Here is a 27,724-nt window from a genome sequence, read left to right as displayed (position 1 = left end):
GCGAAGGGTGGGTGGCGGCGGCGGCTGGGGTCTGGGGCGGCGCGGGCAGGCGAGGGAAGGGGCCAGCGGGGCGAGGCGCGCGCCGTGCGTCGCGGGGGGGTGGGCGCCGGACGCGGGCGGGGGGCGGGCCCGGCCGGCACACGCTCCCCTGGCTGGGGGCCGAGCGCGCGCCACGAGCCGCCGCCGCCGCCGCCGCCGCCCGGGGTCGCCCGGAGCCCCAGATTCCCGAGCGCACGGCTGGCATGGCAGCCGCCTCGGCGCCCGGCCCCGCGGCCAGCTAGGGGCGGCCGCTCGGTGGAGCCCGTCGGATCCGGCCTCGCTCTGCGCCCCGGGGCGCGCCGCCTGCAAGCGGGAGGTGAGGACCGAGGCGGGGACAGGGGCGCGCGCGGCGGGGGGCGCTGCGGGGACTCCAGGCCCTGTGCCGCGGGGCGAGCCGAGCGCAGCGGAGGCAGGAAAGGAGACGCGGCAGCCAGCCCTGGGTGGGCAGGGGGTGTCGTAGGTGGAGGGTGGAGACAGCTCACTGCTGGGAACCGTCCCTCCCTCCGGCCCCCCGCTTCCCCTCCGTGCGCGAGGCCGCTTCTCGGCGCTGTCCCCATCCCCGCGGACCCCTCCGTCCCGACCGCGATCCCAGCCCCGGCCAAGCTCCGCGCTGCCCATCCTTCGCCTCCTTCCCTTAGACCCGGTTCTCGGGTTCCTGTCTCCAGTCCCCCCGCAGCCTCAACCCGCCCCCACCCCCTTCTTCCGTCCTGGCGCCCCTCTCTCTCTCCTTGGCTCCTGTCACTTGGAACCCGTCACCACGCCGCTATCTTTGAGTCCGGCCCCCTCCTAGCCAGTGCCGTCCCACAGGTGTCCACACGTCTGGCTGTGCACCCGTCCGTCCCTCTCGGGGTCGGCGCTGACCATGCCCAGCGGATGCCGCTGCCTACGTCTCGTGTGCCTGTTGTGCATCCTGGGGGCACCGGGTCAGCCTGCCCGAGGTGAGCGCACCCCAGGGCCCTGGTCGCGGATCTGTCCGGCCGTCCTCGCTTGCACGTTGACCTCTGCCGGCCAGAATCGGCATTGCAGTCGCTGCCACCCGCGGGGCCGGAGGGACCCAGGTGGTTGTCTCTTCGGAATGGGATGGGTCTCATAGACTATGAGCGGAGCCCACCCCTCTTCCTGTATCCCCAAATCCTCTCCCAAGCCCCGCCTCCCAGGGAGCCCTACCCTCACCCAGACTCACACCCCCCACCTCAATTTTTTGCAGCCGATGACTGCAGCTCTCACTGTGACCTGGCTCACGGCTGCTGCGCGCCGGACGGTTCCTGCAGGTACACTGTCGCGAGCGCGTGCCCCTAAAACCCTGTGCCCCCCACGCCCCGGCCCTGCACACCCACAGCCAGGTCAAGCCCCAGGACAGAGTGTCTGGGGCCTGAGAGCCTGCTGTTCACACCCTGCTCACCCGGATATCGGCCAGCTGGCCAGCCCCCAGTGCAACCCCACCGCCATCCCCCTTTGCCTGGCTGTTGCCTCTCCCAGCTTCTATCTCTCCACTTGGCTCTCCCAAGTCTGATCCAGGGATTCTGAAACATCACTCCCCTAGACACTTGGCGAGAGAGTCCCGGACCATGGCGGAGTCTGGGATCCGGAGCTGCGAGGACAGGGGGCAGGCGGATAAAGGACAGTGAGGGGAAATGGAGGAGCGGGGAAGAGAGGCTGGGGTGGAGAGTGTGGCTGAGAAGCACTTGTGATGGAAGAGACTCTGTGGAGAGCCTCCCAGTGACTGAGGCGCTGGCGTGGGGGCTGGGCAGATTCTAGCAGGAGCACCGCTCTGGGCAGAAGGGAGGTTGCTCAGTTAGCTGGGGTGTCTGAGGCTAAGGAGGGTTCATTCTTCAAAAAGTTCATAGAAATGGAAGAGAAATTTTTGTGCAAAAACGGTTAAAATCCATGCGTAAATTTTTCATTATATGCATTTTCCATGAACTTAAAAAAAACTGTCTTCACACATCCTTGGAAGGTTTTAAAGAAATGTCAGCTGTTGTCCCTGGAGTTGGGCTGGGAAGATAGTCCGATGGCCTTTGAAAGTCCCTCTTTATTTTAAAAGATTTATTTATTTATTTGAAAGGCAGAGTTACAAAGAGGCAGAGGCAGAGAGGTCTTCCATCCGCTGGTTCACTCCTCAAATGGCCACAAAGGCTGGAGCTGGGCTGATCTGAAGCTGGGAGCCAGGAACTTCTTCCGGGTCTACCATGTGGGTTCAGGGGCCCAAGGACTTGGGCCATCTTCTACTGCTTTCCCAGGCCATAGCAAAGAACTGGATTGGAAATGGGGCAGCTGGGACTTGAACTGGTGCCCATATGGGATTCCGGCACTGCAGGCAGCGGCTACGCCACAGCACTGGGCCCGGAAGTCCCTCTTCATAAACGTTTGGGAGTACTCCAGACCTGCCAGAACGGGTCCTGATGGCACTTACAGACAACACCTTTTGCTTCCCCAGCACAACCCTGCCAGGTGTATCCCTGAATCCCAGATTGAGAAAATGGGGGCTCAGAAAGGTTAGAGTACAGAAGGAGGACTCGAACGGCGGCATCTGGTGGTCTGATTGCACATCCACGTCCATGGTGTTCCACAACCCTACACCTACCTGGGACAAGTCTGTGTTTCCCTTGGAGCGGTCAGATGCCCTCTGGGTTTCTAGAAGCTCAACTCCCGCCTCCCTGCCCTCACATCCACCGCCCAGAGTCCAGACCTTGTGCCTCTCCCCTCCAGGTGTGACCCGGGCTGGGAGGGGCTGCACTGTGAGCGCTGCGTGAGGATGCCTGGCTGCCAGCACGGGACCTGCCACCAGCCCTGGCAGTGCATCTGCCACAGCGGCTGGGCGGGCAAGTTCTGCGACAAAGGTAGGAGGGGCGCTGGTGGCTGAGGACTCAAGTGTCTCCATGTGTGCCCTCTGTGTCTATTGTGCATCTGTTGTGCTCTGCTCAAGCTCAGATACATGGTATTTCATCAGCCTTTTTATTCTGTATCTGTTGTGTGAACTAATCTTCCACATGACCCTGGGGGTAGGAAAGGCGGTTGCTAACAATTACCCATAGGAAGCTGAGGCCCACAGAGGCCTGGTAAGGTGCACAGAGGCAGTTTGAGTGACAGACTGACAGTCAAGGCCACGAGCTTCCTGATGCCAAATTCAATGTTGTTTCCCACCTCCACTCCCACCCCCCCCTCCCCCGCGCTCCGCCAGAACACTATACCACCCTAGGCTGGTGTGGGGAGGGAGAGGGGTGGGGGTGGTTCTAGTATCAGCCACACCCTGAGAGCCATGGGGCTGCAGGGCCTGGCAAACGGGGCCCAGGCAGGTCTGGGAACCGGATGTGAGGAGCCATCCCACATGTCCCCTTTCCTCCCCAGATGAGCATGTCTGTACCACGCAGTCCCCCTGCCGGAACGGAGGCCAGTGTGTGTATGACGGGGGCGGGGAGTACCACTGTGTGTGCCCGCCAGGCTTCCACGGGCGTGACTGTGAGCGCAAGGCTGGGCCCTGTGAGCAGGCAGGGTGAGTGCTGGGCCCATGCGGGGGGTGGGAGTGGGGTGGGGGGACAGAGTATGGTGATGGGGAAGGAAAGAGGCAGGTCTGCTGAGAAGGTGGAGATTTTGGGGGAGACCCAAAGAGAAAACCCCAGCACACACGCAGCGTCCCTGGCTCAGTTTCTAGCCGTTTTGGGTACCTTCTGAGCCATTTCTTCAAGGACAGCCTGTGGAAGCTGCAGGTGTAGCGGACACACGTGGGACCGCTCAGGCAGGGGCCGCGGCGTCCTCGCCTCCTCCCAGAACGCTGCCTGCCACTCTTAAAGACCTCCCCGCGGTAGCCTCGCACCTGCCCGCCCGCCCGTGCGGATGAAGACCAGCCCGGCAGGACTTGTCCTCTCCCTCTCCAGCCTTGGGGCCGTGAGGGTAATAATAGCACACTTAGCCTGCGCCCTGCCTCTGGGCCAGACCCTGTGCTGACTGCCTGACATCCGAGTCTCTCATTTAACCCCCACAATTTCGAAGCTCAGTACTATTTTTATTCTTTAAAATGAGGCACTTGAGGCTCAGAGAGTGTTCCAAGGTGACAGAGCTAGAGAGCAGGCCTCTGCCCCGCGCCGCCCCGCAGCTGTCCTCTCCCACCCCTCCCTCCCCAGCTCCCCGTGTCGGAACGGCGGGCAGTGCCAAGACGACCGGGGCTTCGCTCTCAACTTCACCTGCCGCTGCCTAGCGGGCTTTGTGGGTGCCCGCTGTGAGCTGAACGTGGACGACTGCCTGATGCGGCCTTGTGCTAATGGTGCCACCTGCCTGGACGGCATCAACCGCTTCTCCTGCCTCTGCCCCGAGGGCTTTGCTGGACGCTTCTGCACCATCAACCTGGACGACTGTGCCAGCCACCCCTGCCAGAGAGGGGCCCGCTGCCGGGACCGCGTGCACGACTTCGACTGTCTCTGCCCCAGCGGCTACGGTGGCAAGACCTGTGAGCTTGTCCTACCTGTCGCAGAGCCCCCCACCACAGCGGGCACCCCTCTAGGGCCCAGCTCGGCAGCGGTGGCACCGGTCACGGGGCCAGCCCCCCGCAGCGCAGGCGCCGGGCTGCTGCGGATCTCAGTGAAGGAGGTGGTGCGGCGGCAGGACGCTGGCCTGGGGGAGTCCAGTCTGGTGGCGCTGGTGGTGTTTGGGGCCCTCACTGCTGCCCTGGTCCTGGCCACCATGCTGCTGACCCTGAGGGCCTGGCGCCGGGGTGTGTGCCCCCCGGGACCCTGTTGCCACCCTGCCCCGCACTACGCCCCGGCGTGCCAGGACCAGGAGTGTCAGGTTAGCATGCTGCCCACAGTGCTCCCCCCGGCGCCTGAGCTGCCCCCTGAGCCTGGAAAGACCACAGCACTGTGATGGAGGCGGGGGCTTCCCGGCCCCCTTCCTCACCTCACCTCCTCCGCCCCTCAGCTCCCATACACATGCTTAGGGGACTTCAGCCTCACACCAGAAATATTATTTTTTTAATACACAGAATGTAAGATGGGAATTTTATCAAATAAAAATATGAAAATGCAAGTGAGCTCCTATGCCAGGAAAAACCCACCAAAAGTTCTAGCTGCAGAAGGGCCAGGGCAGAGGCCTGGTTCTGGGGAAGCCTCGGGGCTCTGCCCACCAAGGGGCGGTGCGCCCAGAGGAACCACGCTGCCCTTCTCCCCTGTGGGGAAGGGAGGGAGAGGTAGCACCACAGAGGAGAGCGTAAACAGGCAGTCAGCTCCTGTGCGCTGGCCCAGCCGCAGAATGGACGGACGGAGGTGTCGGGGAGCAGGCTCGGGCCTCAAGGGGAGGGGTGGGCTGCCTGCTGGCTGCTCTGCAGCAGCTGCTGGAACAGTGAATGGGGCTGGCTGCGCAGGGCGCTGGGCGAGTCCAGCTCCACAACCCTTCCTGCTTGCAGCACCAGTACGCGGTCCGAGTTCAGGATCGTGCTGAGCCTGTGGGAGCAGGTGGTCAGTGGGGGACCAGGGCAGGGAGGGGGGGCAACACCCTAAAGGCGAAAGCTGAATGGCTTTCCTGCCTCCCCCCTGCGGACAGCACAGCTCTGTCCTCACAGGCTTGCCCTGGCTCCGGGCCTCCCATTGTGCTATAATGGGCCTGGGCAGTGCCTAAAAGGGACAGAGGCTCTGGGTCCAGGCCACTGCAGACCGATTAGACCGCCACTCTGGAGGCAGGCACACCTGTGGGCAATGGTCAGTACGGTCTTGTTGGCAAAGCGTTTGCGGATAGTCTGCTGGAGCAGCTGCTCTGTCTTCTGGTCCACACTTGCCGTGGCCTCATCAATGCACAGGATCTGCAACGTGTCCGGGAATGGAGGAAAGGCTTAGGGCAGGCTGGGCCCCAGCACCAGCCTCTACCTCCTGCCCTGGCCCCGCCCGGCTCAGCACACAGCCCAGCCCCACCCACCTCCTCACCCTGACAAGTCCCCTGCCTCTTCCTGGTCCTCTGGAATGTCTCCCTCTTGCCTTACCTTGGCTTCCGTGAGCAGAGCTCTGGCCAGACACAGCAGCTGCCTCTGCCCCAGGGACAAGCTCCGGCCTCCCTCTCCCAGCTCACCATCCAGGCCACCTGTGAGCCAGGGCAGCTTCACTGCAGAGCCCGGCCTCCCCTGCTCCCGCCCTGCTCCCAGGGCCCAGCACTCACCCATGGAGCCAATCACCTCCCTCAGGTGGCACTGCTCCAGCGCCTGCCACAAGGCCTCGTCCTCATGTAGGCCCCGGGGGTCCAGGTTTTCCCGAACAGTCCCACTGAACAGAAAGGGCTGCTGGGGGATGACAGCCAGCTGGGACCTAGGGGCCAAGGACATGGCATCCAGGTTGCAGAGGTGGCCACTTCCGCTCTCAGCAGTGCTCAGCTCAGGACAGGACAACCTGAACACAGCTCCCCACCCCCACGTAACATAACCCCTACCAGAGGACCGGCTATCGGTGGTGTACCTAGAACTGCGCCTGGCCACGAGCAGCAAAGACACCCAAGGCTGAAACTCTGTCTTTAAAGAGCCGACATCTCGCTGAAGTACAAACCCAGGGAAAATGCATGGCCCGACTCAGGGACAGCAGTGGCTGGGCACGGGACACTTCAAGGTCAGAGTGGGTCTGGACTTGGGTACTGAGCAGCTCTGTGGTCAGCCATAAGGTAACGTGTTATGGCTTCACAGACAGGGAGGAGGGGCAGGGCCAGTGCAGGAATTGGCAACACGCTCAGGGATTTAGGACACAGCTTCCTGACTTCACCATGTCACAGGACTCAGAAAATGACCCTAGGTTAGCCTGGGCATAGGGGTGGGAGACACATAACCCAGCTGAGGCCACTTGTGGCCACCGGTGATCGGGCCAGCTCTCAAGCTATCCCAAGTACCGCCTGCTGAGCCTGAGGGCTGGGTGTGGCGGGGCCCAGCACCCAGGGAACCTGGTGTCCAGTGTGTGGGGGGTGTCCACTGGGAAAAAGGAGAAGGATGGAGTTGCAAAGCTGTCCTGGATCAGGCTGAGGGAGACCCTGAGACCACCAGGTGGGAATCTGAGCACTGGGAGTTTGCTGTCCTTCCCCACTCGTCCTGTTCTCCATCTCATCCCCCTGCCAGCTAGGTCCTCCTCTAAGTGCCAGTACGTCCACCCCACCCTCCTTCCCCGAGACCTGAGCTCGGCCAGCTGCAGCTGCCTGGTGTCCACGCCGTCGAGCAGCACCCGCCCCGAACTGGGCTCCAGCAGCCGGAAGAGCACCAGCAACAGGGAAGACTTGCCCGAGCCAGTGCGGCCCACGATGCCCAGCTTCTCCCCGGGCTGCACACGGAAGGTCACACCGTCCAGGGCGTGGGGCAGCCCTGGCCGGTACACCAACACCACGTCCTGGAACTCCACACTGCCCTGGGCCAGCCAGCCGACACCCTGCTGGTGGGGGCCGTGGGTGGGAGATGGAGAGATGGGGGTAAGGTGAACAATGGGGAGGAGGATGGGAAGTGGACAGTGTGAGAGGAAGGCGGGGAGTGACAGGTGCAGGAGAGATGGGCGACATGGTGAGGGATGGCCACCATTGCGCAGAGAGGTGCGGGGAGCCGGGAAAAGCAGGGAGGAGCAGAGGGAAGGGAAGGAGAGGGGCTTCAGGGCTCTGAGCGCACCTGCAGTGGCTGGCCCTTGGGCTCCTGGGGCAGGTCACAGCAGTACTCCTCCAGCCGCTCCACGCTCACCAGCATGGCTTCCGTCTGCGTAAAGCTGCTCACCAGGCCTGAGAGCAGGCCTGTGAGAGACAGGGCGTAGGACAGCGACAGGCCCACCAGCCCTGAGGGGAGAAGCACAGCTGAGGGGCAGAACAGGGGCCTCCCAAGCCGCGGGCCGGGTGTATTCGCAGGCCGACTGATGGGACCGGGGCCAGGACCACAGGAGGCAGATGTGGGGTGTTGAGGGGGCCTGTGGAACCTATGGGGGATGACGGGTGGGAGGCGGGGCTGGGAGCAGGGGACGCATTTAAGACACGGAGATCAGAGGATTCACTCCAGTCCCAGATCCACATCACCCAGACAAGTCACTCCTTGACCGGGTTTACTCAACTGTGAAGTGGGGGTGATGATGACAGCGACGATGTGGGGAACCCCAAGGGGCAGGACGGTGGCAGGACTTGCTACCTGGGTTGGCGAGGCCCTGCTGGTGCTGCACCAGGGCGATGCCTGCAATGGCACTGACCACTGCTGCCCCCATGAGCTGCAGCCGAATGTCCAGCCACTGCATCGTGGCGCTGGCAGCAAACTGGCACCTCTGGTTTAGTTCCAGGAGTCGCTGGTTCTCTTCCTCAAACCTGAGGGACGCCCAGAGGGAAGTGAGGCCACTCCAATGTCACGCTGGCCACCAGCTCCCTCCCTGGGAGCTGACCTATATGCCCTCATCTCGTGAATCCAGGCACCGAGGTGCTTTTTCAAAGTGGCAGGGTGGAGGGGGATCTGCTCTGCCTGTCTTCTGATACGTCTGTTGTCCCCCCGGCCCCGGGACCATGCCCTCACCCACTCTGCCCATCTCCCCCAGGAGGCCTACACCCCTTCCCCCCCAACACGCCCCTTTCCTCCCCTCCCTGCCCTGGGCTCTGACTGGCAGAGGGAGACTTCACACACCTGTCGGTGGCCCCTGCAGCCCGGAGCACGGGGAGGCCGGCCAAGGTGTCGGCCAGGTGGGTATAGAGTGGGGACAGCGTGAGGCTGCCCAGGCGCCGCAGCTCCCGGGAGGAGGCCCTGTAGTGGCGCTGCACACGGTAGTAGACGACGCTCAGGGGCGGCAGCAGCAGCAGCAGCCAGGGCAGCCCAGAGCCCAGCACAGCCAGGAGGCCCAACAGGCCCGCGGCGTTGGCCAGCAGGATGTTGAGGATAAAGGGCAGGCTGTCGTCCACACAGGCCACGTCGGAGGAGAAGCGGTTTAGGACCCGGCCCGTAGGCGTGCAGTCGAAGAAAGTCACTGGTGCCTGGGAGAGGCGGTGTGGTTGGGTAAGGGCGAGAACTGGCTAGCGGGCAGCCCTGGGGGAGGGGGTGGGGAGGAAGACCCAAGGCAGAGAGGAGGAAAGGAGTGAAGTCTCGGCAGAGTTTGTGGGGCACAAACGCGGGGTTGGCAGAGCTTGCGGGAAAACATCCCAGGGTGTGAGAGACAGCCCAGTGGGGACCCCAAGAGGCCACACTGACCATTCCTCCCCCTCTGTGCTAGACACACACTCTCTGCTTTCAAGGGAAGGGAGCCACTTTCTCTCCCGAAGGTGGGACGACAGACCAGGGGGTGCACGCTAGCTGGATGCCAGGAGGAACGACCTCATTGCCTGTGGCTGCACAGAATGGTCAGTGTTATCAAAGGCAGATTCTCCCCAGGTTAAGCGCTCAGGCTCTGCGGTCAACCACAGCTGCCACGTAGTAAGTGGGAGACCGCAGGCAAGGCACTGACTAATCTCTCTGTTCCTCATCTGAAAAACGGGGACAATAATGGGCTACACCTCACAAGGCTGTTGGTAAGGTTAAAGGCACTGTGGCGTAGTGGGTAAAGGCACCGCCTGCAGCGCCAGCGTCACATATGGTAACCAGTTCGAGTCCTGGGTGCTCCACTTCTGATCCAGCTCCCTGCTACTGTGCCTGGGAAAGCAGCAGAGGATGGCGCAAGTACTTGGGCCCCTGCACCGATACAGGAGATCCAGAAGAAGCTCCTAAGTCCTGGCTTTGGATCAACCCAGCTCCAGCCTCTGTGGCCATCTAGAGTGAACCAGCAGATAGAAAACCTTTCTCTTTGTGGCTCTGCCTTTCAATAAAAATAAACAAATAAAATTTTAAAAAGCATCTGCATTCCCTGCCATAGCATCCTTTGCTACCCAGAGCTAGAAGGAAGTGTTATCTTGGAGCCTCTTGCACTGCACAAAAAAACTTGTGCAAAAAAGGGAAAAAACGGGGCTGGCGCTATGGTGTAGTGGGTAAAGCTACCACTGGCAGTGCCAGCATCCCATATGGGCGCCTGCTCGAGTTCCAGCTGCTCCACTTCCAATCTAGCTCTCTGCTGTGGCCTGGGAAAGCAGTAGAAGATGGCCTAAGTCTTTGGGTCCCTGCATCCATGTGAGACACCCGGAAGAAGCTCCTGGATCCTGGCTCCGGATAGGCACAGCTTCCGCCATTGCGGCCATCTGGGGAGTGAACCAGCGGATGGAAGACCTACTTTTCCTCTTTCTACCCCCTGACCTCTGCCTCTCTGCAACTCTGCCTTTCAAATAAATAAATCTTTTTTTAAAAAGGGGGAAAAATAAACATTGCATTAAGCTTAACTTCTTACAAATTAACTTATTTGAGAAGCAGAGAGATAGAAAGAGCTCCCATCTACTCATTCCCTCCCCAAATGTCTATGAAGCCAGGACTGGGCTGGACTGAAGGCAGGAGCTGGGAATGCAGTCCCGGTCTCCATGCAGGTGGCAGGAGCCAATCCCCGGCATCACCGCTCCTCCCAGAGCCTGCATTGGCAGGAAGCTGCAGTCAGCTGCTGGAGGTGGTTACTGAACCCAGGCGCTCCAAAGCCGTCTTCACTGCCAGGCTGAACATGCACTCCTAAATGTATCTTTTCATTGCACTTCTCCATGAACTTTTTGAAGAGTTCTCATATATGGCAGTCAAGTGCTTAGCGCAGTCTGCCTGGCACAGAGCAGGTGCTCAAGAACTGCTACTGTTTAGACCACTATGGTACAGTCTCAAAGACAGCCCTTCCCCTGTCCCTGCCTTGCTTGTCCCCCCTCCCTGTCTTCGCTTGGGGAACAGTCCTATATTTAAGCAGAGGACTAAGTCAAACGACTTCCGAAGCCCCTCCTATTGCCAACTCAGGAGACATGAATTCCTTTACAGCACAAGGATGTTCCCTCCTCGGCTCCTGGAGGAGCAGCAGGACCCCCCACAGCGAGAGGTTCATGGGCTGGGTCTCCACTGCGCCAGCCTTGGCCAGGTCATTTCAATTCTTAGCGTCTCAGATTTCTTATCTGTGGAATGGGGATAACTGCACCTGCCTCACAGGGTTACCCTAATAAGATAACGGAGGAGATAGGACTTTGTAACAAGGACATGAACAATAGTGCTCACTGAGCACTCGGCATGTGCCAGGCAGTACCCTAAGCACCTCCCACATGCAGTGGGCTTAGTTCTCATTCACAGGGAGTAAGCCACAAGCCAGATCCACACATAGCAACAGGAACGGTCTTAGAAACAGCTTAAATAAAGGAACAGAATGTGAGATCTAACACAGGGCCATTTACATAAATTAAAATTACATGCACACAAAATAGGCATTTTGCAGAAAGACAAAGGAAGAGACAGACACTGCACATGCCCGGCAAGGAGAGGAGTGGGAGGACACAGGGCGCGGAGGTGACGGGGGACGGACACAGGGCGCGGAGGTGACGGGGGACGGACACAGGGCACGGAGGTAATGGGGGACGGGTAACAGATACAAAACAGAAAAGGGGCCCTGCGGGAACTAAGGCTCAGTCAGCACCTGAATTCCAAACGGAAGCGACTCTCGGGCAGGTGCTCTGCCTCACTTTACAGATGAGAACAGCGTAGGCTTCAGTGGCTGGGTTTGAACCTCCAGTCCCAGAGGTTGTCACGGGGACACCCATCTGAGGACCGGCTGCCCGCTGAGGCCCACGGACAGGCAGGTCCCTCTGCAGGCTAGGGCTGCGCTCCCCGCCCCTCCCTCCCCGCCCTCACCATGAGGACTCGGTGCAGCAGGCGGTGATGCAGGGCAGTAGCTGCTTGCAGGGTGCCTGCCGCGAACAGCACTGCCCGGAGAAGGGTGCAGAAGGAGTTGAGGCCAGCGATGGTCGCGTACACGATGAGGTAGAAATGGACATCTGAGGAGCCATTGGGGGCAGCTTTGGGCAGTGGGAACACCGGGGTGCTGGATGGTGGGGAGGGGGCTGTGGGTAACCAAAAGTAGGACCACTCAAGGATCCCTTCCCCTCCCCTGGGCCACCTGTCCCCATCTTCTAGGAGACAGAGCCCCTGGAGTAACAGCCCTCAACCCTCACTCCCTGCCTGGGACCACACAGAGAGAACCAGGCCTGCTCCCAGCCTTAGCCACTCACCTGAGGCTTCCAGGCGTGAAGAGGAGCAGCTGTGGAGAGAAGGGGCCCGTGGAACCCAGGCTGGCAGGGGCTGGCACCTCCTGGGAGCCGTTCTTGGCTGCCTTCAGCTGAGAGATCCAGTGGGAGAGCCACCAGTCGGCAGCATTCCGTGTGGCTGGGTGGGGACAGGAAGGAGAAAGACCTGAGACTCATCTTCTTCGTCCTATTCAAACGCCCACGTCCTCTGCCCTTGACGCTGATGCTCACTCTTCTGCCACTCTCCCACAGCCTCCCAACTTGTGCTCCTTTCCTGGGCCTATCATCCTCCAGCTCTAGGACAACACAATCGCAAATTTACAGAATGTGGGGGCGCCGAGCTGAAGACAGCTAGAGAGAGTGGCACGCTGGTCCGTGGGACCGTCTCGGACCGGGAGCCATGCCTCTTATCCCTCTGTTGTTCGTGCTCAGTGAGTCTCTGGGCTTGGTGAGGATTGGTGAGGGTGATGGGCACCTGTGCAACATGGTAGGCACTGCTGTGAGGGACTCATGGGCACAGCCTCACCTTGCATGAGGAGCAGGGAGAAGAGGATGGCCAGGGCCAGGCCGTTGCCCACGGCCCTCCAATACGCTCGGTACACGTGCAAAGCCACTGCGCCCTCCTTCTTGCTTTCTTCCTCCAGCAGGCGGCCAGATGTGCTCTGCTCCACTTCTAGCCCCTCCTGTGTTTTCTCTGGGTTTTGTGCTGACCCAGCCTTGGCTGCAACAAGCAGGGAGGTACAGAGGAACTAAGCTTGCAGACAACAGTTGAAAACTGTTTCAAGAGGAGTGGGCGCACTTTGTAAAGAAAAAATAACTCTCTACAGTCTGGCAGTGAGAAACAAGCCCCCTCCTCCCAGCCCTGGCCCATACCTGTGTCAGGCTCTTGTCCCTCCTCAGCCCAGGCTTTGGGGACAGCTTGTACCAATGGCAGTATCTCAGAAGGAGGCCCTGGGAGAAGGAGAGAGAGGAGGGGGCTATAGCTGGTCTGTATTATGCCTTTCTAAATGCCTGCACAGGTCCTACGCTGGCTCCCCCAGACACTGAGTGGGGCTCATCAAGCTCCTCCCTCGGCCCTTGGAGTCCAACCAGCCAGCCGGCCAGATGTTCACCTCGGAGGGGCATCCCAGCAGCGCACATGCACCTGTCCAGTCACGCTCAGCACCACTACAGAGCCTCTCCTCATGCTGTACTCAGTTCCCAAAGCTCCAGTTTCTTCCTGTTTCCCTCTCAGTGAACTTGCTGGTTGTCATGTCCCTCTGAGTAACAATCCTTTAGAGTTTGTTTTGCAAAATGGCTGTTCTAAACCTGACTGCTTTCCCTCCTCTGAGGACGTCAGACTGTTCTCAGAGATCTTGGGCTTCTCAGTTTCCAAGAGCACCCTTCCCAAAGCCCCCAAGTCCCCGAGCTTCTTGCATTTCACTAATGCCGCCGTCCCCTGCTCTCCCACTAGGTTTGCATAAGTGTGAGGTGGCGATGGTTGGGCTCAGGACACATATGGCGGGGTGGCAGAGTCTACACCTGACAATTCACCTCTCTCTGACAGTCCACCTGAGCAGATCCCTTCCTCCCTCCCTCCCTCCCTCCCTTGGCCAGGCTCCTGCCCCACGTTACCAGCCTGCACGAGACGCCCGGCGTCCATCAGCAGTACCACGTCAGCTCTCTCCAGGTACTCAGTGCGGTGGGTACACAGCAGCCGCGTGGTATGGCTCAGCACACCCAGGATGCACCTGTGCAGCAGATGGTTGGCCACGTCTGCATCCACAGCGGCCAGAGGGTCATCGAGGAGATACAGTTCCTTTTCCTGGGGACAAGCAGGGGTACCCTAGGCTCCAGGACACCAGGGCCCACAGGCCCTCCTGGGAACTGATCTCAAGGCAGTCAGAGAAGACACCTGAAAAGAATGCTGGGGCTGCCCCTCCAGCTGAGACTTGAGGGTAGAGTTCCCTCCACTCAGGCGAGGCCAGTCTCAGCTCTGCTGGGTACCACTGCCTCAGGCCACATAGCGCCCTGTAAATGGCCTTTATTCTGCCTTGGAGCTATAAAAGAGCGTGGGGATAGCCAACTGCTCAGGACCACTGGGAGGGAAGAAACCGCTGATGAAATAGCCCTACCCCCCAACTCAGCCAAGCGCCTGGGGCTCAGGACGCTCCGCTGCTCCCTGCCTGCCTCCTGCCTCTAACTTACCTGGTAGATGGCACGGGCAAGGGCTATCCTGGCCCGCTGTCCCCCGCTGAGGGTTACACCCTTCTCTCCGACCTCTGTCTGGTCTCCAGCAGGCAGGATCTGACGGAACAGGTGTCTCCGTGGGTCCATGAGTGCCTCAATACCTTCTACCTCATTGCTTATCTCTTTGCAGGTCAAGAGAGCAAGGGAGCTTAACGACAATGAACTTGGGGGGAGTCAGAGGAGACAAGTCCTAATTCCAATGCCACTCAACATTTATCCGACATGTGCTATGTGCTTAGCTCATTCAAACTCCCTAACAACCTTATGAAGTTGGTGGGCTTCCTTTTCTGTTTGACCAAAGCCCAAGCAGATTAACCAGAGCTAGTATGGGCAGCACACAAACCCAGATTCATCTTCTTTTTTTTCCTACTTTACTTAAGAGACAGAGAGAGAGATCTTCCATTCTCTGGTTCATTCCCCCAAATGCATACAACAGGCAGGGGCAGGCCAAGCCAAAGCCAAGGGCCTGACACCCAAATATTGAATTATCACCCATTGCCTCCCAGGGTACACAGAAAGCTGGAACAGAAGCTGGACTAGCTGGAGGGGTCTCGAGTCAGGCACTCCAGGGGCCAGTGCTGTGGTGTAGCAGGTAAAGCCACCACCTGCAGTGCCGGCATCCCATATGGGCACCAGTTCCAGTCTCAGCTGCTCTACTTCCGATCCAGTTCTCTGCTATGGCCTGGGAAAGCAGTGAAGGATGGCCCAGCTCCTTGGGCCCCTGCACCTGAGTGGGGGACCTGGAGGAAGCTCCTGGCTTTAGATCAGCTCAGCTCCGGCTGTTGTAGCCACCTGGGGAGTGAACCAGTGGATGGAAGACCCCTCTCCCTTCCTCTCTCTCTCTATCTCTCTCTCTCTCTCTCTCTCTCTCTCTGCTTCTGCCTCTCCATAACTCTGACTTTCAAATAAATAAATTAATCTTTAAAAAAAAAAAGTCAGGCACTCCAATAAGGGATGTGGGTGTCCCAAGTGAAGTCTTAACCACTGTGCAGATGCCTGCCTTGAACCCAGATTCTTAACCTAAACAATCTATCACGCTTACCACCCTGCCTTGTTAACAGGCAGGAGTGACCATGGGCTTTCTTAGGTCCCTGGAGCCTGCATATGGCCGCAGGGGTGGTCTGCGGAGCTCAAGTGTCCCCAGGCCCCGAGGACCAACTTGCAGTCCTTTAGCCAGGTATTCACCTCTCTTCCTGGCACCCAGACAACACTCCGGACCCAGCAGACATTTGGGAACTGCCTGATGGAGATGCAAATGATAAATGACCATGGGCTGCCCCACGGTCAAAGTCAAAGGTCCTCTTTTCCAGGGAAATTCCACATGTCACCCAGGGGAAGACCTGGTGGTGATGATGGTCAGGAGGGGATGTGCGGTCGGGTGAAGTCAGGGGAGAAATCCGGACTCTCTTCCCTGAGAACTCAATACTCTGGCTTGGGGGTTGGGGTGGGGGGATCTAACAGGCTCGACAGGCTTCCCCAGGTTTCCAAAGGACATCTGAACTCTTGCGAGCCTGCCCTGCGAGAGATGTGGGAGGTCCTCCACATGGAACCAGTAGCTGGACCTGTGCAGAACTGAGCCTGGCTCCACATGCTTCAGGGCTCTCACAACTTCTGGGGGGGAACACCCATCACCACCACCCTTTTGGACCCTATGAAGAAGGGGGAACCAAGCCTCTGGACACTCTGGGAGGACCCAAGTCTGACAGGCAACTCTAGATAAATGATGCCCGACAGAAGCAACCCCTTTCCAGCAAGTCTCTGGTTTGAGGTGCCAGGGACACGTGGGGAAGAAGGTGGCTAAGAGGTGTCAAGGCCTAGGCACTCACGCTGAGGTCATCATTCAGGGCACAGGCCTCCAGCACGTCTCTGTACAGCTGGGCATCAAATGTCTTCCCAAAGAGGATGTTGTCTCGGATGGTGGCAAACTGGATCCAGGGTTCCTGAGTGGCCAGGCCAAAGCCTTTGGACAGCCCCCACACGGCCACTCGTCCACGCAGCCTGCAGAGAGTCCGGTGGGGTGCACTGGGATGAGCTCCCTGCTGGGACCTTCCATGCCCAGCCCCTACTCCCAGAAGCCTCCCAGACTACAGTCTTCTACACAGGGTCGCCCTTCCTAAGTCATGTGACTCTGAGTTGGCAGCTGTGGGACGAGGGGTGCAGATGAGACTGTAGGCTCATTCTAGACTAGGGAGGCAACAGTTGTCCTATCTGGATGGCTCAGGAGCTCAGAAGAGAGTGTGGCTGCCACATGGTACTCATTTCCAACTGAGAGTAAAAAGGCCTGTCCTCAAGCTCTCACTCCCCCCTGGGGCCCTCCCCTGCACAACACCATTTTCTGAATAGCGGACACTGGATCTCTTTCTCTCGGCCACCGTCACAGCACGGACAGCACCTTGGTCTGATTACAGTGGCTCATTTTCCTGACGGCCTTCCCCTTTTTACACTGAAAACTATCCCAAGAAAAGAGACCATGTCTTGTTCTTTTGGCCCCTAAAAAAAAAAAGTTGAGCCGGTGCCGCGGCTCACTAGGCTAATCCTCCACCTTGCGGCGCCAGCACACCGGGTTCTAGTCCCGGTCGGGGCACCGATCCTGTCCCGGTTGCCCCTCTTCCAGGCCAGCTCTCTGCTGTGGCCATGGAGTGCAATGGAGGATGGCCCAAGTCCTTGGGCCCTGCACCCGCATGGGAGACCAAGATAAGCACCTGGCTCCTGCCATCGGATCAGCGTGGTGCGCCTGCCGCAGCGTGCCTACCGCGGCGGCCATTGGAGGGTGTACCAACGGCAAAAGGAAGACCTTTCTCTCTGTCTCTCTCTCACTGTCCACTCTGCCTGTCAAAAAAAAAAAAAAAAAAAAAAAAAAGTACCTGACACCCAGCAGGGTTCAGCAAGTGCCTGCTGAAGAGCAGAGCCAAGGACAGGGTGTGCGGGGCTTGGTACCTGTGCAGCTCCCCAGCGATGGCAGCCAGCAGGGAGCTCTTCCCGCAGCCCACCTTGCCCACGATGCCCACCAGCATTCCCTGCAAGGAAGCCACACAAGTAAGGGTCCACTGCTGACAGGGAAGGGGCAGCGGGGGCAGTGGTCTCCCCCAGAGGCTGGGGGCTGCCAGTCCCCCCACTGAGGTGTCTCTCTAGGTACCCGTTAGCCTGCAGGGAAGGAATTCTGTATCCACAGGCTGACCTGGGCCTCAGTGACTGACCCTTATTGGATTTAGGATGCTCTGTTCTCCATCCAGAGCCGCTGTCCCTTTCACTGTCTGCGTGACTGGCCTGGAGGGGAGCAATGCGCCAGAATGGCAGGAAATGCCCAACAACTTGCGCGGCGAGCCCTCAGGCAGACATCCCAGAATGGGGACGGGGAGGAAAGGGCTCCCAGCGACAGCGCCTGGATGCTGCGCTGGCTAAGTCACCTGCGGCGACACTTCCCAGATCGCAGAGCAAACGGCTGTGCTTTTTTTTTTTTTTTTTTTTAATAAAAGTGTCTATTTCTGTGTGTCTCCAGTTTAAATGTTCTATTCTCCTTTCATTTCTAGTCCCAACACACATTCATGGGATGTCTCCCTGCTCAGAAAGAAACAAAACTTCCTTCTCCAAAAGCAGGCCAGCTGTCCAGAGGCTGCTCGTCTGGAATGTCCCGCCCTGCTGCCCAGGGTCAACCCGTCCGGAGGGCAGCAGCCTAGCCGGACCCCGCGCCGGGGAGTGTGGGATCAGGTCCTGGAGGCAGCTCCTCCCCTTCGCTGGCTGCAGTCACACCTTCCACTTGGTGGAGAGCCCGTCTCCGGAGAGAGAACAGGGTAAATAAACAGAGAGGGGCAGTCAGAAGGCAGAGAGCTGTGCAAGTCGAGGCCTGGTTCTGGGCTGTTTCTAAGATCCGCTGTGTTCTTGCCTTTGGAGTCTGCAGTTCATTCCTATGTCCCTATTATCAATTCTTGTTTGCTTAAGCTAGCTCCAGTGGGTTTCTATGACTTATATCCAAAAGAGCCCCAACTAACACATTAGTAAAATTCCTTTGAAACATTCTAGCCTTGTCTTGCCTGAACTAAGAGAAAAAAAAACACACACACACAGCCCAAGCCAGAAACGTGAGCCAGGTGTGGCAGAGGCAATTCAGCCACCACTGGGGAAGGCTGGGTTGAGCTGTGGGGCAAGGGGTTAGACAAAGGTCAGGACAGAGTGGCAGGCAGCTCAGGACAGGGGTGAGCCGGAGTCACCTTCTGGCCAGGAGTGCCCCCCCCCCCCCGTAAGTCATTCTCCCACTACGTGTGCTGTGTGTGTCACGGGCTGCGACTGCTTCTCAGCGCGCCACACAGAGGACATCTATCCCATGGGCAAGGGTGCTGGACCTCTCGCCTAGCTCCCTAGCCTAGGAGGATGCTGGCTAAGCCCCAGGGTCTCTTCTGAACTTCAGTCTCCAAGGGACGTAGCAAGACACACAGCACCCCTCACCCCGGGCTGGGTCTGGACGGGGTGGAGGGGAGCTGCCTGGAGACGAGAGCGAGGTCGAGGTGCGGCTCACTGGGAAAGCAGAGTGGAGGAACGAGGTGCAGAAATGAGATGTCATTGCTTCTCAGACCGCGGCCTCCCAGCACGCCCCTCCACACCCTCCCTCGGCAACTAGGGCTGCAGGGCCACCCAGCTGTGGTTGACTCAGTCCTTATCTGTCAGCGTCTCACGGTGTCTGGCCAACGAACCTTTTTCACTTCCAGGTGATTGATGAAGGTTTCCTGGCTGGTTCCGACAGGGTCCCAGGAGAACAGGGCTCCATGCAGCTCCAACACTGTCGATGGCTCTGTGGGAGGATCTGAGCAGAGAAGCAGCCGCTCAGCTTGGCTCATAACCTACCACCAACCTGGTTAGGAGGGTAAGCCAGGGCATGTTGCCAACCTGCCTGCCCTGTCCCTTAACCAGAGCTAACTCTGTGCCAGCCTCGGTCTGCCCCGCCTGGACTGTGCTCCCTCAGGCTCCTCTGGGCAGCAGCATCAGTGTACAGCGCTCAGTGGCCACACCCCCACCTCACCCCGTGCCAGGGCTGCCCTCTAGCCTCCCGTTACCTGGGCTGTAGTATGCCTGGGGGCTGTGGTTCGGAAGATCAAGGAAACGCTGGATCCGGTCCAAGGACACTTTGGCCTCCAACAGGCCATTGATCACCCAAGGGAAGTTGTTGAGGGGTAGGATGAGTATGCGGACCAGTGCCAGGGCCGTGAACACCTGTGTTGGGTGGAAGGGAAGTGAGGCATCACCTGAAGCCCCGGAGCTCTCTGGGGCCCTGTGCCCAGGTCAGCACCAGAACTGAGGGCCTCACTGGACAATCCTGGGACTAGGGGTAGCAGAGGCGGCCACTCCCAGAGCCCTGGAGACCCAGATGTTCACCCAGGGGCTCAGGTTGCATGTTAATTAAGTGCACAGGTCCAGCTCACTCTCAGACCCCCTCAATATCTAAGTAGCAATGTCACTGGGTGCCAGCCAGACTGGCACTGGATCGTGGGATTTTTCCCCAGGTCATTAGAATGAGGATAAACAGACATAACTCCAAGCCTAGGCCTGACTGGAAGGCAGAATATAAAGACGCAGTTATTACACACAGGGGAAAGCCACGTCTGAGGCCCCAGAGGTCTCTTCAGAGAGTTTCCCCTTGGTTGGGACAAGATGAGTCTGCCAGGATCCTCTTCCCCTCCTTCCCAGCCAGCACTGAGGGGCTGCGTTCCCCCCATGCCCCCTTCCTGGTCCTCACCTTGGTGGCGGTGAGCTGGTGCCCCATGAGAACATAGGTGATGAAGATGACGATGGAGATGACGACCGGCAGGGCAGCCCACAGGTAGACACAGGCTGCATCCAGGTATTTGATGACACGGAGTCGCCCCAGCTCTCGAGCCCGGCAGGCCTCTACTCGGGCCCCCAGTGCCTGCTCCCACCCGCAGAACTTGATGACCCGAACACCACTCAGCAGCTCTGTCATGAGCTAGGGACAGGGGACGAGAGGGCAGCGGGAAGTGGAGACACTGCTGGTGGGTCTTCCTGCCCAGTCCTCCCCACACTGCTGGCTGAGCACATCCAGTCCTGAGCTCCCAGATACTCTGTACTGCCCTAGCTTTGGCTTCCTTCTTCACCTCCGTCCTGTCTAGAAAGCCTGTCCCTCACATCCTGCTCATCCCTGGGTTGCAGCCCCTCCCAGTCTTCTACTTGTCCATTTGCTCCAGCTGGGGACAAGTGGGAGCTAGGATGCCCCACCTTCCTGGGAGGTAACGTGGTGGAAGGGCAGGCAGGTCCCACATGGGGTGAAAGCATTCCTTCCGCCAGTAGATGATGGACAAAGAACCATTTCCCACAACCGAAAGATGTGGGCTTCCGGAGCTGCCCACCAGTTTTGGCCCATGGCTTGGGGGATACAGGAACTATCTCCATAGGAGTACAGACCAAAGGGGTACATGACAGCCCAGGGCCACATAGGCCAACAGACCCAGGCAAGATGGCTACCAAGGAACTCCTTGCACCCTAACACCTGCCTACAATCCAAGAAGACACTGGGAGCCTTCCCAAGTGGCCGTGGAGACCCAGTCTGTAGCTCTCCAAGGTAGGGGAAAACGCCTCATGGCATAACCAGCTATAGGGGGATGCCCCCATCATCACCACGCACAGTCACTACAGAAATGAATCCGCCTCACCCACAACATCTGTGCTTGGTCCTGCCAGGAAAGTGAGCTACTGCCCATCCTAAATGTAGCTGGGGCTCTCCTAAGCTTCTCCACACATCGGGTAGTCCATTCTGGCTCTGCCAGTAAAAATCCATTTGGTTCCAGGGAGAATACCTCCTACCTGCTAGGGTCGCTGCTCGGGGCCACATTAACTAATACCACAGAATTACTAAAGGACCACGCTTAGAGCTTATTTTGCGATTGGCGCTATGTGAAGCATGATCACATATCTTCAGGATACCCAAGGAGCTACTGTTATCCTTATTTTCACAGGGGAGGAAATGGAGGTTCAAATAAGTGACTTGTCTGAGGCACCTGAATTTGTAAGTGGCAGAGTCAGGATCTGAACCCAGGTCATTCTCTAGTCTGAGCTCTTTTTTTTTTTTGACAGGCAGAGTGGACAGTGAGAGAGAGACAGGGAGAAAGGTCTTCCTTTTTGCCGTTGGTTCACCCTCCAATGGCCGCCGCGGTAGCGCGCTGCGGCCGGCGCACCGCGCTGATCCGATGGCAGGAGCCAGGTGCTTCTCCTGGTCTCCCATGGGGTGCAGGGCCCAAGCACTTGGGCCATCCTCCACTGCACTCCCTGGCCACAGCAGAGAGCTGGCCTGGAAGAGGGACAACCGGGACAGGATCGGTGCCCCGACCAGGACTAGAACCCGGTGTGCCGGCGCCGCAAGGCGGAGGATTAGCCTAGTGAGCCGCGGCGCCGGCCTAGTCTGAGCTCTTAACCTGTAGGTCACACTCACTCCCTCCGGCAGTGTGCTTGGGAGGTGGGAGGACCTGGGGATCCAGATGCCAGGCGGGGCCTCCAGATTGCTGAGGGGCCCCAAGCAGCTCTCACCTTAACTCGTGCATCCTTGTGCTGTAGCATCTCCTGGTTGCTGGCCATGATGCGGGTGGCAATCACTTTGTTGACAGGTACCAGCAGCAGGGCCAAGATAAGACCACCCACAAAGGCCACGCCTACCTGCTGGTACAGCAGGTAGAGGGTGATGGCGAGCTGCAAGGGCAGGCCCCAGGCCTCGTGGAAGCTCCCAGCAAAGTTAAGCAGGCGCTCAGAATCAGTGCCTAACAGGTTCAAGACCTCTCCAGCAGGGGGGCGCCGGGGCCCCAGCTGTAAAGTCTTGCGGTACAGGATGCTTAGCACGGCCCCCCTTGCCTGAAGGGTCACCTTCCGTAACTCATACCCATACTGATTCTGCAGCACAGCACCCAGGACAGCCCCACCAGCCAGCCCCAGGGCATACAGCAGACCATGGCTCAGTGGTTCCTGCCCCTCCTCTAGGAAGCCCACCAACAGGGAGAGCAGCAGGGGCCCTGAGAATCCCAGCATGGTCCCCACCAGCTTCAGCAGTCCAAGTGCCAGGTAGCAGCGCCCAAAGGCCCCATACAGAGCCCTCCACAGCCGGGCACCTTCCTGCCAATGTGCCTGGAAGGCACGGGCCAGGTAGGACGGATGCAGCCTGTGGGGAAGGCGGCAAGTATCCTGGGGTCTCTGGAGCTTGCCACAGGCCCCCCGGGTCATCAAGGGTGCCAGCCAGGCATAGGACAGGCGGGACAGCCAGCTCTCTCCATCCTCAGCCACCTCAGGTTCTTGATCCTCAGATATGAGGGGCTCCTGGGCCCGGGATTTTCGTGGCCCCCCAGGGGCTGCCCAGCCCAGTCCATAGGCCAAGAGGGCAGTCAGTTGCAGGATGAGAAGGCACAGACGGACCAGGGGCCCCGGGTGAAGTGGGGGCAGAAGTGTGCCTCGCTGGCAATGCCAGAGCAGGGTTAGCACTAGGGCTGGGGCTGGCAGAAGGGCAATCAGAGCCAGGGCCATGGGCCCCTGGGAGCGGCCATGAGGGGAACGAGCCAATGCCCATAGGGTGAGGCTGTGGCTGCTCCAAGCCACAGCTGCCACACACCCTGCCAACACTTCTAGCCCTAGAGGCCCTGGGCCTGCCCCTGGTGGCAGAGCAGCTGGAAGGAGGTCTAGCAATGGGAGGATGGAGAGCAGGATGGAAGCCATGAGTCGGAGGCGCCAGCCAGGGCTGCAGGGTAAGGTGTAATCTGGCCTCCTGAGGACAAGTGGGAAGAGAGAAAAGGAAGCACATCGTGGCTGACTCAGGTCAGACATAACCCTCACCTCCAATATTCACTTGCCCACAGGGAATCAACACCCTTTCCTGCCTGCACACCTTATCCCCAGCTCACTTACCTGGGAACCCAGGGCCTCTTCTCCCAGAAGTCTTCCAGATGGACCCAGCCCATTCTCCTCTGATCTACCCACACTGTTTCTTCCTTTTGAATTTTTATTTGAGAGTCACAGAGACAGAGACACAGAGAGAGCTCCCATCCGCTGGTTCACTCCCCAAATGCTGCAACTGCCAGGGCTGGGCCAGGCTGAAGCCAGGAGCCTGGAACTCAGTCAAGGTCTCGCAGGGGGTGGCAGGGACCCAAATACCTGAGTCATCACTTCCTGCCTCCCAGCATGCACATTAGCAGGAAGCTGGTTCTGAAGCGGAGGTGGGACTCAAACCCAGGCCTTCAGTAAGGGAGGGGGGTGTCCAAGCAGCATCTTAACAGCTGCACTAAAAGCTCACTCTCACTTTTATCCAAGCATGCTCCTATGATTACTCTTAAATTCACCCAAAGTACTACTCGGTTTATAAAAAATTGATTCCCATACAGGTTCTAGACACTAGTCTAAATTTTTTTTAAGATTTATTTATATTTGAAAGGTAGAGAGAGAGAGAGAGAGAGAGAGAAAGAGAGTGATCTTCCATCCACTGGTTCATTCCCTAGATGGCTACAATGGCTGGGGCTGGGCCAGGTCAAAGCCAGGAACCTGGAGCTTCTTCCCATGTGGGTACAGGGACCCAAACACTTGGGCCATCTTCCACTGCTTTCTCAGGCCATTAGCAGAGAGTGGGATCAGAAGAGGAACAGCTGGGACATAAACCAGTACCCATATGGGATGCTGGTACCGCAGGCGGAGTCTTAGCCTTCTACACCACAGCGCTAGCACCACCAGCCTAAATTTTATAAAGCTTCAGAATATTCTACTGTCTCCACTGATTCCAGAAGGTGGTGTGGATCACTTCTATGACTCCCTTAGGTGGAAAAAAAAAAAATCCTTTTTCCTGGCATACAAAAAAACCTATTTTTTCATAAACAACAGGTGATATGTCCACATTAAGAATCAAATATAGGGGCCAGCGTCATGGCTTAACAGGCTAATCCTCCGCCTTGTGGCGCCAGCACACCAGGTTCTAGTCCCGGTTGGGACGCCGGATTCTATCCCGGTTGCCCCTCTTCCAGGCCAGCTCTCTGCTGTGGCCCGGGAAGGCAGTGGAGAATGGCCCAAGTGCTTGGGCCCTGCACCCCATGGGAGACCAGGAGAAGCACCTGGCTCCTGGCTTCGGATCAGCGTGATGCACCGGCCACAGCGGCCATTGGAGGGTGAACCAACGGCAAAAAGGAAGACCTTTCTCTCTGTCTCTCTCTCTCTCACTATCCACTCTGCCTGTCAAAAAAAAAAAAAAAAAAAAAAAAAAAGAATCAAATATAGGAAAACACATCTGCAACAGCAACAGAATCCTTGAAGGTTCACATAGAAAGAAGACTGGGGATGGCTGCTGCAGCCGTTAAGATGCTGCCATTCGGGGCCGGCAGCGTGGCTCACTAGGCTAATCCTCCGCCTTGCAGTGCCGGTCGGGGCACCGGATTCTGTCCTGGTTGCCCCTCTTCCAGGCCAGCTCTCTGCTGTGGCCAGGGAGTGCAGTGGAGGATGGCCCAAGTCCTTGGGCCCTGCACCCCATGGGAGACCAGGAGAAGCACCTGGCTCCTGCCATCGGATCAGCGTGGTACGCCCGCCACAGCGCGCCAACCGCGGCGGCCATTGGAGGGTGAACCAACGGCAAAAAGGAAGACCTTTCTCTCTGTCTCTCCCTCTCACTGTCCACTCTGTTTGTCAAAATATATATATATATATATTTTAAAGATTTATTTATTATTTGAAAGGCAGAATTACAGAGAGCAGTATCTTCCATCCACTGGTTCACTCCCCAAATTGCTACAATGGTCAGAGCTGGGCCAGGCTGAAGCCAGGAGCTTCATCTGGGTCTCCAATGTGGGTGCAGGGGTTCAAGTACTTGGCCATCTTTTGCTGCTTTCCCAGGCACATCTGCAGGAAACTGGATCAGAAATGGAGCAGCCAAAACTCAAACCGGCCCCCATATGGGATGCCAGCAATGCAAGTGGCAGCTTAACCCACTGTGCCACACTGCCAGCACCTGGCTCCTGGTTTTGGTCAGGACGACCAGCCCCAGCCATTCTGGCCATTTGAGAAGTGAACCAACAGACCTCTCTCTCTCTCTCTCTCTCTCTCTCTGTCACTCCACCTTTCAAATAAATAAATCTTTTTAAAAAATGCTTTGGATTTTCTTAAAAGTCCACCTGATGGCAGTTACATAGAGGGGCTTAAGTTGAAATCAAAAACAACCTTTAGGAATTCTATTTCTGGGGCCAGCGTTGTGGTGGAGAGGGTTAAGACACTGCCTGCAATCCCAGCAACCCATATGCGTGCCAGTTCAAGTCCTAGCTGCTGCGCTTCTGATCCAGCTCCCTGCTGATATGCCTGGGAAAGCAGCGGAAGATGGCCCAAGTGTTTGGGCCCCTGCACCAATGTGGGAGACCAGGAACTCCTGATTCTTGGCTTGGGCCATTTGGGGAGTGAACTAATGGATGGAAGATCTCTCACTCTGTAACTCCACCTTTGAAATAAATAATTCCAAAAACAAACAAACAAACAAAAAAAGACCTATTTCTGGGAGCAGGCATTTAGTCTAGCAGTTAAGGTACCTGCGTCCCACCTGAGTATCTAGGTTCAATCCCCAGTTCTGGCTCCTGACTTCAGCTTTCTGATGATTCAAACTCTGGGAGGCAGCAGTGATGGCTCCTGTCACTGGGTTGCTGCCAACCATGTGGGAGACCTGGGTTGTGCTCTTAGCTCCCTGCTCTGGCATCTGCCCAGTCCCTGCCAGTGTGGGCATCTGGGGTGTCAACCAGCAGACAGGCATATTCTGTATCTCTCTCTCTCTCTCTCTGCCTCTCAAAATAAACAAATTTATTTCCCAAGAGAAGGGGATAGAAGAACAAAAACTGGGTCTGCAGAGATGGCTCACTGGTCCCAAGTTGGCCATCAACCAGCCTCAAAACCTCTCTTCATCTCACTTTCCTCACTGGTGCTGTGGGCAGCAGGGCATCTCGAGCCAAACCCAGCTGGGGCCCTTTGCTGTCAGATACTGGATCTCTCCAGCCCTTGCAAGCAGTGCACAAAGCCTGATTAATGAGACATTCAGCCTTCCTATGAGTTTGTGATGGTGTTTCTTGCCGTTTTTCTGGAACTGTGAGCTCCCAAGAGCGTGCCAGTTCTTAAAAGCTGCTCCTCTGAGCAGTTTATCCTATTGCTGCTTCACCAGCTGCGTCCACCTCCACTTTTCTTAGCCTAGGAGCACCCATAGATGCACGCGGTGAGAAACTGGACCCATAATTTAAACACAAGTCATTGTCTTTGACGAAAAACACTGCTCATCCCCTCAATTTTGCCTTCAATTCATAACAGCTGCATTTGGGCATCTGACCCTCCACAACAGGGACTGTTTCTACCATATTTCAGAAATATGTCAGGCACCAGCATCCCACACTGATGTACAGGCTGCAGTCCCAGTTGATCTGCTGCTGATCTGGCTCTGGGCTAACGTGCCTGGGAAAGCGCAGACGAAGGCCCAAGTCTTGGGCTCCTGCACCCATGTGGGAGACGGGGATGGAGTTCCTGGCTCCCGGCTTCCGCCTGGCCCAGTCCAGGCTGTTGTGGCCATTTAAGGAGTGAACCAGTGGATGGAAAATCACTTTCTCTCTCTTGCTCTCTGCCTGTCTGTTCCTCTGCCTTTTAAATAAATAATTTTTTTAAACGCCAGATGCACGGTTTCAGCTGTGCGTCCCAACAATCCACAAGACTCCGAAGTTCTGCTTAGCGGCTACGCTCGGATTTTATTCTCCTCTGCCCTCACTCCAGAGGCTACCCTGCTGACACTGCCCGGGGGTTGTGGGCTGCGCGAGAGGCGTGTGGCACACACGGCCAGGGGTCTCTACCCACCTTGGGCGGCCCAGGTGGCAGGCACTGAGCACGGCGAGCAGCGCGTGGGGCAGGGCGCCGAGTACCAGCTGGGTGAAGCAGTGGCCTGCGGTGTCTCCTTCCCACACCGGCAGCGGCCGCACTGCGCTGGTGCCGCACAGCTGGGCCAGGAGCTGCTCCATGGCCACCTAACCTGCAGGGGCAAGCCGGGGGGATAAAGGGTCGGCCAGCCGAAGCCCCTCGCCCCCAGCCCAGCCCAGCCCCGGCCCATTCTCGCAGGCAGCCCTCCGGACTGCGGCCACCCACCCACCACTTCCCTCTGTCTCTCCTCCCCTCAAACCTGCAGAAGCCGCTCGGCGCCGGATTCCGATATCCCGAGTCCCGGGCAAGCCAAACGACGCGCTACCGGGACCGGGTGCCGAGCCGAGCTCGTCGGCCGCCCCCTAGAGGCAGGAAGACCTTTGGCGCTCCCGCTCGCCCCGCCCACCCGCTTCTGCGCGCGTGCGCACCGCGCTCCGTGCAGGCTGGCGTCTGTGCGCAGGCGCGCCCGCAGGCGGACGTG

At 58.3% G+C, this 27,724-nt stretch overlaps 2 protein-coding genes across 5 annotated transcripts; one reads left to right on the top strand and one right to left on the bottom strand.

Annotated features, from left to right (window-relative positions):
• Positions 1-875: 875 nt before the first annotated feature.
• DLK2 (delta like non-canonical Notch ligand 2) lies at positions 876-5,050 on the top strand. The gene is made up of 5 exons (XM_062186166.1): positions 876-977; positions 1,247-1,310; positions 2,749-2,879; positions 3,388-3,532; positions 4,161-5,050. The coding sequence occupies exons 1-5, from the start codon at positions 902-904 to the stop codon at positions 4,894-4,896; spliced, it is 1,152 nt and encodes a 383-aa protein (XP_062042150.1). The 5' UTR covers positions 876-901; the 3' UTR covers positions 4,897-5,050.
• Positions 4,962-27,588, bottom strand: ABCC10 (ATP binding cassette subfamily C member 10). Of its 4 annotated transcripts, XM_062186164.1 has the most exons (22): positions 27,503-27,588; positions 27,184-27,355; positions 21,883-23,101; positions 20,081-20,308; positions 19,401-19,557; positions 19,041-19,150; positions 17,290-17,369; positions 16,179-16,350; positions 14,311-14,409; positions 13,738-13,927; positions 12,997-13,074; positions 12,650-12,844; positions 12,109-12,262; positions 11,732-11,921; positions 8,633-8,976; positions 8,153-8,322; positions 7,649-7,809; positions 7,168-7,421; positions 6,178-6,323; positions 6,005-6,102; positions 5,715-5,827; positions 4,962-5,471 (listed from the first exon to the last, which is right to left on the bottom strand). In XM_062186164.1, the coding sequence occupies exons 2-22, from the start codon at positions 27,342-27,344 to the stop codon at positions 5,318-5,320; spliced, it is 4,473 nt and encodes a 1,490-aa protein (XP_062042148.1). In that variant the 5' UTR covers positions 27,345-27,355; positions 27,503-27,588; the 3' UTR covers positions 4,962-5,317. The 4 variants fall into 4 exon arrangements, with proteins under 4 accessions (XP_062042148.1, XP_062042146.1, XP_062042147.1 ...); XM_062186162.1 differs by having other exon boundaries at positions 6,005-6,323; XM_062186163.1 differs by having other exon boundaries at positions 6,005-6,323; positions 7,168-7,418.
• Positions 27,589-27,724: the final 136 nt, after the last annotated feature.

This window comes from Lepus europaeus, chromosome 3 (genome assembly GCF_033115175.1).
Source record: "Lepus europaeus isolate LE1 chromosome 3, mLepTim1.pri, whole genome shotgun sequence".
In the NCBI taxonomy this organism is placed as follows: Eukaryota; Metazoa; Chordata; class Mammalia; order Lagomorpha; family Leporidae; genus Lepus; species Lepus europaeus.
The sequence above is the reverse complement of the archived record's forward strand: the minus strand, read 5'-3'. Positions and strand labels throughout refer to the sequence as shown.